Source organism: Pelophylax lessonae (genome assembly GCF_965119305.1).
Source record: "Pelophylax lessonae genome assembly, chromosome: 5".
Lineage (NCBI taxonomy): Eukaryota > Metazoa > Chordata > Amphibia > Anura > Ranidae > Pelophylax > Pelophylax lessonae.
In genome coordinates, this window is record NC_138772.1 from 490,849,583 (window position 1) to 490,863,178 (window position 13,596).

A 13,596-nucleotide genomic window follows, 5' to 3' on the forward strand; every position below is an offset into this window, starting at 1 on the left:
TGAGTGCTCAGAGTCAGAAGTAGTTCTCATTTTGTTGGTTTTATTTGAAAGGTCTATTAGGTATAGGTAAGGGTCCTGCAAAAAATGACACTTGGCATGGAGGTCCTATACTACAATACAATATTGCAATATTGCATAAAATATGCTCAGTTTGTTTCTCCAAGTAGCCTCCTTAAATGTTTCTGGAGAAGCTTCATGTTGAAACTTATACCAACTTGTATATATTGGACATGAAGTTGTATTCCTGAGCAGATGCTTGGTGCCCAATATAATGTTTAGATGGATAGGGACGCTGATTATGGTGTGGTACCCTGAAACATCTTACCTGATTGTTGTGCTAAGCCCAACAGTATTTTGTCCTAGTTGTATACCCAGTCTAGTCCTATCAATTAGTGCCATAACTGCCAATGTCCAATATAAACAGAACAGAATCATAAAATCTTTCAGTAGACCATAGTCACTCAGTTAGCGCCAGTAATTTGTCTACTACTTCAGTCACAAAACTGTAGCAAGTAATGGGGAGACAACATTATTTCTATAGTTAGTGGAAATTATTGGAACTGCTGAGGTATAACCATCACTTATTGCAAGGGTCAATTCATTTATTTTTTTTTTACAGATACTTATATAGTGCCTTAAATTTACAGAGCGCTTTACATATTCACATCAGTTCCTCGCCTCAAGGAGCTTACAATCTAAAGTCCCTAACTCACATTCATACATACACATACTAGGGCCAATTTAGACAGAAACCAATTAACTTCCATCATGTCTGAGGAATGTAGAAGGAAACCGGAAAACCCAGAGAGAACCCACATAGGCACAGGGAGAGAAAACTCCAGGCAGGTAGTGCTGGTTGGGATTCAAACCGACAAACCTAGTGCTGCAAGGTTGAAGTTCTAAAACTTAGTAAGTCATTCCTCTGAATCAATGAACGAGGCTGTTTTTTTACTTACTTTTATTATCAGCCTTCTGGACTATTTTCATGCTTTCATGTGATTGATCCATTCTCAGGTGCTCCCGGCACCAGAATATCAATACAATTGTCCACATATAAGAGGAAGGGGGATACAGTTCAAACGGACCAAAGTCAGTACCACAAGTAAATATGCTATTATGGGGGTTAAACATAATTTAAGACTATCCAGGGGTGAACACAAATTAGACAGACACAGTAGTAGAAGACGGTGCACGTTCATGAGATATTAATTTCACCTATAGGTAAGCCTTATTATAGGCTTACCTGTAGGTAAAAATCACAAACCGGGCTTTACTACCGCTTTAAAAGATAGATTGGCCAGCCACTCATGTTGTAACAGACACAGGCTTGTGCAGTAGGGTATAACCTGTAGGTAGCAGAACTTGTGGGTATCAGAAACTGGGGGAGGTGAGTTCCTTGCTTTAAGATAGTGATTATATACCAGAATTCTCTTTAGTGCTTAGGGTCACCAGGAAGTCTTATTTTGTCCATTAAACCCATTCATGCCGACGGAACGCAAATATGCGGCCTCAGCTTTAGAGGGTTGTATTGGGGTGATGCCTGCAGCTAGAGGCATCACCCCGGTACCAATGTTTAGAGCTGACGGTTGGCTTTCTTGTAATGACAACAGATGCGGTTGAGCAGCCGTTCGATTGTCATGACAAGGAGTGAGAAGTGACGTCCCCATCCCGCGGAGACCCGGGCGACCAGCCGGCATGTCAGCTGGCTGGCCGAAGACCCAAACAAAGCCAGATTCGGCTTCGATCGGGTCTCCAAGGTAAAAACCCAGAAACAATGCCATGACATCACTTCCGGGTACTGGTGCCTTAAAAACGCTAGATTTTAAAAAAATGACAGTATTCAAAACAGCCAAATTTGGCGTTTTTGTATGCTCTTAAGTGCAGAGGAGGGGTTTGGGGTCTTTTAGACCCCAGATCCCGCCATAAAGAGTACCTGTCACTACCTATTACTGTCACAAGGGATGTTTACATTCCTTGTGACAGCAATAAAAATGATCAAAAAAAATATTTTAATGGACGGTGTAAAAAATAAAAAAAATAAAATAATTAAGAAAAAAAAACATTTAAAGCACCCCGTCCCTGCATGCTCGTGCACAGAAGCGTACGCATTCACAAGTCACAAACCCGCATGTGTAAACTGTGTTCAAACCACACATGTGCAGTATCGCCGTGATCGTTAGGGGAAGAGCAATAATTCGAGCACAAGACCTCCTCTGTAACTCTAAACTGGTAACTGTTAAAAATTTTTAAAGCATCGCCTATGGAGATTTTTAAGTACCATAGTTTGTCGCCATTCCACGAGGGTGCGCAATTTTAAAGCATGACATGTTAGGTATCTATTCACAAAAAAGATGATGAATACAAAAAAATTGTACTAACTTTACTGTTTTGTTTTTTTAATTCATAAAAGTGTATTTCTTCCCAAAAAATTGCATCTGAAAGACGGCTGCGCAAATACTGTGTGACATAAAATATTGCAATGATTGCCATTTTATTCTCTAGGGTCTTTGCTAAAAAAAAATAATAATATAAATTATTGATATAATATGATATGATAATATGATATATAGCATTGTAGAGGTTGCATTACATCTCATGATCTTGAATTGAGTGAGCAAGCATTAATATTGTGGACTCCACCCCTTAATTAACTGTCACCTTGTTGAAGTTATCTTTTAATAATACAATGTTTCATTGTAAATGTAAGAAAAAAAAATAAAAAATTGTTACAGACTTCTTTTTAACTTGAGCAGTTATTTTGTGAAAAATACTGTCATCCAAAGGAAGCAATCACACTTTACCTTTACATTTAAGCCTAGGTTCACACTGAGGGCGGGTTTGAAGCTGAACTCGCACGATTTCAATCCAGCATTTTCAGTCCGCCTTTGGGGGCGATTTTTCAGACATCTGTGTGGGTTATTGCACAGATGTCTATTGAAATCGCCCCCCGAAGTCACCAAAAGTAGTGCAGAAATACTTTTGGGAATCGGTGTGGCGCTGCAAAGTCGATGTCACATTGATTGGGACGCTGCCATTCCTGGCAATAGGCTCTGATTTGATGTCAAAATTGGCCCAAAGTGAACATGGGCTTAAAGGTCTGTCTAGCCAGGTGTCATATATCTGTGTTTGCTAGATGCTGATGAGTTAAAGTAAAACTAAAGGAAAAAATGTTTTTTAGTTTTGGATAGTAGAGGGATTAGAACGCTTGTTAGTTTTTATTTCTGTCTGTGCCCCCGGTGGGGAGATTCACCCTCTCTATTTGTCCTGTTTACCATTATCATTGAAAGTGAAAGTAAAAGAAAATTCCAAATTTTGGGATGTCCCCAGAAAAGTAATAGAGGGAAAATCCTCCAATGGGGACATTAGTTCTGGTGAGCTGGGGGTCCCCGGGGGATTCCCTTCATTTTCAGGGATTTCCTCTCACTTTCTGTTTGGCTATGGGACAAGAAGTGAAGGGAAATCTCTGCAATGGGACACAGATGCTAAAAAGAAAAAAAACATCTAACAGGGGTTATAACCCTCCCTTGCTCTATCCAAAATAAAATATATATATTTTTGCTATAGTTCTACTTTAAAGTAAACCTTTCCATTTTTTAGCCATTAATCTGAAACAAGTACAGGCAGTCCCCAAGTTACAAACATCCAACTTACATACGACTCCTACTTACAAACAGAGGGAGACAAAAGGAAGTGAGGGGAAATCTACCCCTAGGAAGGGAATTTCACTCCTGTAAGGGTTATCATGGGAAAAAGGTGTCTCCACTGAAGCTTTATCACCAATCCTTGTTTCCACAAAATCTTCCAAATCCAATTGTCAGAAGGACAGACAGTGAGGTGAACTCTTCTGAAAGGGGTACAGACCGCAAAACAGACGTTACAGGGATGTTAACCCCTATGCTATCCAAAAAAACGTAAAAAATATTTTTTTGGATAGAGATACATTTAGAAAATGTACCTGTTCCAACATAAATACAAATTCAACTTAAAGCCGAACTCCACCCAAAAAGGGGAAGTTCCGCTTTAAGGACTCGTCCCCCACTACTCTTGCACAATTGGCACTTTTGAAGAGCGGGGGGAGCAGGCACCCGATTTTGACAGGTACCGGAACGGAAGTTCTCCTCCCTCCCCCTTGCAGTCTTCTGCTCTCAGAAGACTGCATCCACCAATACAGGATATGCCGCGTAGTGGGCACCGACCGGTGCCCATAGTGAAGATGCTGGCACAGCCGAGGGAGGACAAAGGATAAAGACGGCTGGGGTGAGCTCACTGCTGGACCGTGGGACAGATGAGCGGTTGTTTTTTAAAAGTCAGCAGCTACACTTTTTGTAGCTGCTGACTTTTATTTTGCTTTTTGTGGGTGGCTGTAGCTCCTCTTTAGGAACAAACCTACAAAACCTATCTTGTTTATAACCTGGGGACTTGCTCTATACAGATCAGAAACATCAGAACTGCTGATTTGTGCACTTGTTCTGGGTTAATGGCCTTAATAAACTAGGGAAAGACTTATGTTCTACAAACCTGCTGGCCATTACTTGTAGGTACCACTCGTGATGTTGGATTTTAAATTTATTTTCAGTTGTTCAGAATGCAACAAGGACGAGTGGGAACACAATTTGGTAGGCAAGAACACCACAAATTCCAAGGTGGGCAGGAAGAAAGCCAGAAGCTATAGGAGATATCTGGTTGCCTGAGTCTGTAAAAGCTTTAAGAAGCCAGCAAATGACTCAGACAATAAGGCTTTGGGGTGGATAGACTCTTAAAGCAGTAAGAAAGATGATTTCTGATTACAAGATATTTAGCACAGTATCAGTGCACTGCATTGTAAAATAAGCCTTTAGGTATGGCTGCCATTTCTCATCAAACAATGCCAGTTGAAAACGATATATAGTGATAATAACATTAAAATGAAAAGTGCTTTATTATTCCAATGACTCGTTTTGAGTGTGTGCAGTTAATAATCCTTATGTGTTATTTTTATTTAAATATTACCTATTATTGCACATACAGCGTGATTTAAATTTGCTGTGAGTTAGTGTCTCCGCTCGGTTGTTTCTCCCCATTTCCAATAACAGGTGTGGACTGCTACCCTACTAATCTTTTCAGGCCGTTCCCTCTCCGCAGTATACTCCTTCAGCTGTAGTTTTTAGTTTTGAATTGCTTTTCTTTATTAATAATTAGTTTACCTAGTAATAAAAGAAATATGATTTCAAGAGCTGCTTTTTCAATGAGAATTCTTTGCAGGATCCAAGAGAATAAGTGACAGTGAAGTGTCTGACTATGACTGTGATGATGGAGTTGGGGTCGTGTCAGGTAAGATTCCAAAAGCATGCTGCTCTTTAAGGCAATCAATGTGTTTTTATTATGTTTTATTTATGATTTTCAGTACTTATTCATAGTTGACATATCTAAATTTGTTATATTCAGGAAAATTTGAAATCCTGCATATGAAATTTGCAGCCAGCAGGTGGTCCTATGCAACCTCTGTAATCTCTGATTGCTCTTTCTTACAGCAATTATATTAAAATAGAAAAGGAACACCCTCATTAGTCTAAAGAGGCTGCCCAGAGGCTGTCATGGAAGCACCCAGAATATGCGTAATGAAATTTTTTAATATAAATAACCAATATAGAAAACATCAGTTTATAAATTTCCAAAGTTTAAAATGAATGGTTTCTTTGTTCGGTAAAGGTTCACTAAGCAATCTGTCTTCTCCAGCAGTATATACATATCCTTTTGTATTACTCTCCCTCTCCATTTAGTTCTCATGATTAAACTAACATATCTGTCAGTTTTGGGTATAGGTATCCCACTTCCCAAATCTTAAGTGCCAGCAATGATGCCTTGTGATTGGCCAAACACTGTCCCTTGAAGCCCAGCAAGGACTCCATACCCAAAGTACACTCCATCAGCTTGAAACTTACGTGGGGCTTTCTTTCCTCTTTTCCAGCAATTGAATGGGATGGTGGGGGGAGAGAGGAAATGTGAGTATATGCTGCTGGGGTGGAGGAGCCACGCAAAAGCAAATGAGGTTCACTTTAAAGAGGTTGTAAACCCCAAAATTTTTTTTTTCTTTTTGCAACCTGCAAGAGAAACACATAATGAGCTAGTATGCATCGCATACTAGCTCATTATGAAATACTTACCTTAGAACGAGCCCCCGCCGTGCCGTCCGCTTACCTCTATGACGGGCGACATGTCCAGTCGCCCGTCTTCCGGGATCGCGGCATCCGGCCATCTGATTGGCCGGAGCCGCAGTGACGTCACTCCCGCGCACGCACGCGGGAGCCGACGGTCACGGCACGGAGCTCTGAAGGAACGGCACCGAGCGGCCGTTCCTTCAGAGCGCATGCGCCAGTGACGTCACTGGCTGCATGTAAGGTAAATATCTCCTAAACGGTACATGTTTAGGAGATATTTACACTACCTATAGGTAAGCCTTATCATAGGCTTACCTATAGGTACAAGTTACAGAGGAGGGTTTACTTCCTCTTTAAAATAACATTTAAAATAAACATTATTTCCCTTTAAAGAGGAACTGAACTCAGGGAAAAGGCAGAGGGCAAAGGACTTGTCACCAGTTTTGTATGTGGTCTCCCTGCAGTTGATCTTTTCCCATTACTGACTTACCATGACTGGCTCTGCTCTGTGTCTCTGTGTGGAGGCACCATCTTGGTAGAGCCAAGGTTTTGTTTCTTCATGTCAGAGCCCCCAGAAATAGGTTAACCGCGAGAAACACAGTAGTGAAATCACCAAATCTCACTCCGTATGCTTTGAGACTAGCAGTCTGAGGCAGCAGTGCCTTCGATTTTCTCACTGCAGATATACAGCTATGAGGCTGCAAGCACAGCAGTGTCTAGGCACCCTCACATACCGTGAAGTAAACTCTTATCCTCCCGGAGGAATTCCAGAGGAAAGGTGCATATTTTAAGGGTAGTGCATATATTGTGTATAAAAGAGCAGATCTTCACTTTTTGAGTTCCAGTACACCTTGAAGCCCTACTCTGGGATCAGTGTCACCCACCCTTCTCTATATGATTGCTGGAACAAAAAACATCGTGCCGGTTCACACTAGGTCGCTCCGACTTAGGGGGCGACCTGTGAAGTCGGGTGCAGCGCGACTTCGGTGCGACTTGCACGGACTTCATAAAATGAATGTCTATGCAAGTCGCCCCGAAGTAGTACAGGACCCTTTTTCTAAGTCGGAGCGACTTGTGTCACTCCTATTAGAACGGCTCCTGTACTACACAATGGGAGCGTGACGGACCGCGACTTGTCAGGCTGACAAGTCGCGGTCCAAGTCGGATCAATGTGAATGCGGTCTAATTGTGCATTTTCACTTAGCCTAAAAGGGTTGTAAAGGAAACATTTTTTTTTTTTTTTTTTAAATAACAAACATGTCTATACTTACCTGTTATGTGCAATAGAATTGCACAGAATGGCCCCAATCCTCTTCCTCTCGGGTCCCCAACCAGCATTCCTGACCCCTCCTCTCTTGCTGATGCCCCCAATAGCAAGCTGATTCCCATGGGGGTCTTGCTCCCAAGACCCACTGCTGCGTCTAATGATATAGACAGCGGGACTTGGCCCCGCTCCCTTGTCCCTTAAGTTGATTGAGAGGGGCAGGAGCCTATGGCTCCCACTGCTGTGGATCTGCCCAGGGAGGAGGGACAAAGCCAGGAGAGTGGCAGATCTCATACACAGCGCTGGATTGCCAAAGGGCTCAGGTAAATATAAGAGGGGAGGTGAAGGGGGAGTCTGTGACACAGAAGGTTTTTTTACTTTAATGCATAGAATGTATTAGGGTAAAAAAGTTTGAGGCTTTAGAACTACTTTAACCTGCGGTCGATGCTGCTGCCCCAAGTCTTCTCCTCTTCTTTTTACTGTCTGCTTGGGGTCCCTTTTAAATGTCCATGTCAGGGCCTGCCCAATATGGACACTTCCTACTGGATAGCCACCGGCGGGGTCCTTTAACGAAAGGCAAAAGGACTAATGTCTTTGGGGACAGGGGGATGGGGTGGTGGTGGTGGTGGTGTTAGGGGACAAGTGGTCTCAGGGTGCCATCACAAAGCTTGATTAGCAGTCCCCTGCCCCAGAAGCGTTGATGATAAGGAACCTGGATGGGGGATTTAGGTGAGTATTGCTGGCTTCACTAGTTAAGGTTAGGGGAGTGGAGAAGATTGTCAGCATAGGCTGAAGAGATGAGAGAGGTGGGCGGGAAGGTAGGCAAACGCTTTAATATGCCCCTGCCATTTAAATTCACACAAATCTGTAGGACAGAAGACAAGTGATGGTTTCTGAAGTTTTTTTGTTTGTCTCACATTTTCTGATTGTATTCTGTTATTGCTCAGATTACCGGCACAATGGACGTGACATGCAGAGTTCAACATTATCTGTTCCAGAGCAAGTCATGTCATCCAATCACTGTTCCCGGACAGGATCCCTCAATGTAGATAGTATAGGAAGGACGAGATCCTGGTCTCCGAGTGTTCCGCCTCCACAAAGGTACAGAATGTTTTATGTCTAATACAGTCCTTTTATTCCAATTTTGATCTCTGGGAAAAAAATCAAAACTACCTACTCCTGCACTGCAAGGGTTAAATGCTTACTTTTTGTCCTTTAAATGCAGTTTTACTTGCCTTTTTACTCACTTCTGCAGGCTTCCTCCTCTCTGTATGACCAGTCTCCCCAAGCCTTTTTCCTTGGCACTCCAAATGTTGGTTGTACACTGACGTCATTACGTACAATGCAGGACCAGCAGTCCTGCATTGTAAGTGAGGACGCAGAGGGACCTAATCACAACCTGGAGTGTCCCAGGGAAGAGGACAGTGCCAGCCACTGGGGAAACGAGAGCCAGGGTGGAGAAAAATTATTTTTAAAGGTATACAAAATAAAGGAGGGGGAGGGGGGTTGAACACTATTGCAAGGGTAGCTTTACATTTTCCCCAGAGTTCAGCTTTAACATTTTGCAAAAAATCAATGTGTGAGTGGGCATTGATTCTTAGTTCTATCTGTGATAAATATCTTTTTGGGTTATTGCTCTTTTACCATTGGCACTTCCATTACAACCTTATCATCTCATTGCTGCAAGGTAATTTTGCTGCTGGAGTTTTACTGTTCTGTTTTTAAATCCAGAAAATAATACCAATACTACATACTACTTTTCACATAGCTAATTTGCTTAAAGGGCACCTGTAATTTAGAAGTAGACATAATGCTATAAAGGAAGTGGTGGACACTACACTTGGTTATTTCAGTGATTAAGGTTTTATTGTATTTGGATGTGTCATAGGTAGGACCTACCCTTGCCCCCTCTGTACCTTCATTCTGTATATTGCTATGGCAGCACTAGGAGGTTAGGATGTGGGAGAATAAGGCGTGACAACTATTATTCCAGGAATAGTGATGGTGGTGACCTATTATTACCTATTAATATGACCTATTATTACCATAAGCTTTCCCCTCCAGATTTGTCTCTGTAACATGTTCTACCTTCACTCCAGAGTCTCAGAACATCACTATAAATGAAACTTACCATGCCTGCAACCCACCATAGAAGATACAGGCAGATAAGCAGCTGTATTATTGTAGTCTTTATTAAATAGTAACAGTCTACATTGAATCATTGAATGGGTCTGTCCACCATAATGGGATATGATTTAAGATAGGGTATAGGAGGTTAGGTCTTCTGGTGACTTCTTGAGTTCTTCTGAATGTGTGCTCACCCCCTTTCAAGCAGCCGGTAAACCAGGGATCCTCAAACTACGGCCCTCCAGCTGTTGTGGAACTACACATCCCATGAGGCATTATAAAACTCCGACATTCACAGACATGACTAGGCATGATGGGAATTGTAGTTCCTGAACAACTGGAGGGCCATAGTTTGAAGAACCCTGCGGTAAACCTTCTTTTAAATCCAGTTGCACTGTCCAGTTTTTATGGCTGTCAGCCTGGCTCCACACTTTCCTGCCTCCTTTATGGTACTGTTGGGCATTGAGGCCACCCATTACAGTGGTGGTACAGGAAATCATCTGCGGTAGAGCTAGCTAGCACAAAACTTCCCAAATACTTAAAGCGTAACTCCACTTTTGTTGAGAAACAAAAAAAAAAAAAAAAACATTACCCTCTGGGTGATCTCTGTACATTGCCAGGATTTTTACCAAACTTTGTTGCAGATTCCTACCTTTTGTTATTCTGAAGAAATCACTGTTTGTTCCTCTGTGCCTCTGTGCTAAGTGAGTCTTATGGAAATGGTACACCAGGGCACCAATGAGAAAAATTGCAGGGCCCGAATCCCTATAGACGTGTTCCTATTGGGAGTATGTCACCAAAAATGACATTTTTGTTGCAGGAGGTGCCTAATATCTGACTTGCATTTTAGTGCAGATGTCTAGGAAAATCAGTGAGCCAATCACACAAGCAGGAAATTATGTTTCTGGGGGCACCTCCAGGTAGTCATATTGCATTGCATTTTTTTGCATTGCATTTTCAGAAAATTACAGCAGATTGAAAAGGAAAGGTATTTTGTAATAACATACAATTACAATATTTGATAAAGAGTGATTAATCAGCGCTGACCAATGAAAAACTAAACCCCAATTAATAGTTAAAAAGCCAGATAAGGGGACCAATGGCTGCCAACATAAAAGTGCATTCACCTAACACCAAAAACAATCCGAAGTTATATATAAATTATGTAGCGCCAAAGGATAAAAAAATAAATAAATAAATACATTCAATATACACAAAATGTGTCAATTAACAAAAATGTAAATATCTGTAAATAATTAAATACATATAAAAATGTATCTCAATCAAAGTGCAAGTGCTCTTAATGTGATAAAAAATTCCAGGTGATAAAAACTATATCGGTGAATAAAACAATAGTTATAATAAATGACTGTTGTCACAATAGGTGCTCGTGCAAATATAAGTCACGCATATGCATACACTAGTGTGAATTAGAAATAAGTGCACAAAAGTCTATAAAAAATAGGTGATATCTTCTGTGTTAATATCAAAAGACCAAGTGCTGGTGCTTGTATACTAAAAAGTGCCTTGGTGCATAAATGGTAATGCTGGCCGCTCACCTCCTGGTTTGGCTCACAAATTATAATGAGCCAAACCTGCTTTTTGCACACACAGGTGCCAGTAGGTGTGGATAGGTAACTTCCTCCTGTCCTCCCTCTGTATAAAGGTGCTTCAGGTAAAAAATCGGCAGTGTCGCTGACACACTGAAGGCGATAGGGTGGTCGCCTCCTCACACTCCTCTCTCCACCGTCATAATGCGATACATGTGTGAAATAAATACAGCGATCTAGTGCTCTCTGTACCGTATACTTTATTGGGGTGAATAAAACGAAAAAACACTCACATGCCACATTGCACGAGCACCTGTTGTGGCAACAGTCATTTATTATAACTATTGTTTTATTCACCGATATAGTTTTTATCACCTGAAATATTTTATCACATTAAGGTGTCCTTTTATGAACGGGTGAATTTTTTTCTCCGTTGGCTTCTCTACAGTTCTCCGGGGAAAATGATCACATCTGGCACCCATTTTATGAATCGGAGAACTTCAGTTCTCCCAGGGTGATCAGAGGAGAACAGTTTTCTCGGAGATCTGTGTAGAAGTCAATGGAGCATCTGTAATCTCGTGAGACAAAGCGAGATTACAGTAGTATGAAAATCCCTGGCGCGCTTTAACAAGCAGAGATAAATTATCACTGCTGAGTACACGAGGCTATAAATAATAGTCCCCTTACATAAATATGTATATATATACACTGAATACACACACACATACATTGTATATATATATATACACATTAAATATATATCTACATGTATGTGTGTATATATATACATGTATATATATACATAAATATGGCAGGGGGACATGATTACTGTGTTGGGGGGTCTGAACGAGGAAGAAGGAAGTCGATAATCTTCCTTTTTCCCCCTCAGTTCTCCCCCGATTCTGTCTTCACTCCCCGCTTCACAAGCTCCAGGCTGGTGAACCCAGGAGTGTGAATTCTGACCCAGATCGCCAGTGAAGTGCGGGGATCGCAGCTTCATAGCCTGGCCATTTCTGTGTCTGTCAATGACAGATTCCCGTGTGAAGAGATGATCAGCGGAGAACATGTTCTCCTGCGATCATTTCTGTTTGATAAACTGAGAATGATCGGAAATGAGCTGTGATCAGCAGGATCACTGCTCATCTCCGTTTCATAAATGGACACCTAAGAGCACTTGCACTTTGATTGAGATACATTTTTATATGTATTTAATCATTTAAAGATATTTACATTTTTGTTAATTGACACATTTTGTGTATATTGAATTTATTTATTTATGCTTTGGCACTACATATTACAATTACAATATGACTTATGTCCCAATTGTATATGTTATATTATTTTTTCTTTATTTTCTATTTTTTTTTCCTCAGAGAAGTGGAGTTTCGCTTTAAAAGAACACCCAATAGTTCAGGTTTTCTGGGGCTTTTAAAAGGAGAGCTGAACCTGTATGCAGGCACAAGAGAGTCAATCTTTAGTGACAGTTATATCACTTCAATTACACGTTAATGGTTCATGGGGCAGAATTAACATCATGATTTCAAAACTCAATAAAACCTTTATAACTGAAAATAAAAATGGTGCCTCTTCTCTTTTTTTGCAGCATAGTGTATACTGAAAAACCACAGGTGCACTAAAAGAAATACGCACTGCTATTGTGAATGATATTTTTGTTGTAAATAACATGTCTTTCTCTTGCATGATTTGATATTCCTGGCGTATGGGATAAATTGTGAGTATTGGGAGGTCACCACAGATGCTTTATTCTCTCTAATGTACCACTTAGGAAGAAGCCCATTTTTTGTTTTATATTTTATATAGAACGGCAAGACAATAAAATATTCAGTTTTGTGGATAGTATTAATACCTATAATGAGAACACCCTGTAGCCACCTTTCAACTATTGTCAATGGACACAAATGATAACAATATTATTAATAGATACTGTTTGTTGGGTTGATCATTTTACAGTCTTGTCTTAGTATATCACATTTGTCAAAAAACAATATAAGTGCTGTTGTTGCTGTGGTTTAGATTGTTTTACTTCATAATTATTTACTTGGAATGGCTCTATATGTAAATTAGCACCAAATCCTGACTTTCCAGGTTGGTCCATACTTAACATGTATAGTCGCTTCTCATACTGTAGCAGGGTTACTCTCACTTTTGCTGTGTAGTAAAAAATTAAATGGTAGCAGGAAGGTCAAAGTATATGTTAAGCCCAAACTTATTTTTAGTTTTAGATAGAGTGGGAAGGATTAGAAACCCTTTTGTATTCCTACTGCTAGCCATGGCTCCATCAGAGAGATTTCTCTGATATTTCCCCCTGGTCCTGTTGACAAAGGTTTCACCAGATAGGACATGAGGTTGAATCTCCGAATGCAACATAAACAGAAATAAAAGCACTTCCTTTTAGTGGTTCAGAGGAAGGTTTATTGTCAGATCCTAACTGCTCTCCATGTTGTTGTTGCAGGTTTTCCCTCTCTTCCTGTCTGATAAATTTGCCAAAACAGTTGGT

The 13,596-nt window shown here is 40.7% G+C and overlaps 1 protein-coding gene across 39 annotated transcripts in view; it reads left to right on the forward strand.

The window, feature by feature from the left end:
- RIMS2 (regulating synaptic membrane exocytosis 2) overlaps nt 1-13,596 on the forward strand; it is a gene marked incomplete at its 5' end in the record, with an annotated part of 943,810 nt that overhangs the window by 662,223 nt on the left and 267,991 nt on the right. For all 39 annotated transcript variants that reach the window (XM_082257909.1, XM_082257877.1, XM_082257910.1 and 36 more), the window contains 2 exons: nt 5,242-5,310; nt 8,349-8,502. In XM_082257909.1, coding sequence (XP_082114035.1) covers nt 5,242-5,310; nt 8,349-8,502 — 223 coding nt within the window. The remainder of the gene's footprint in view (nt 1-5,241; nt 5,311-8,348; nt 8,503-13,596) is intronic.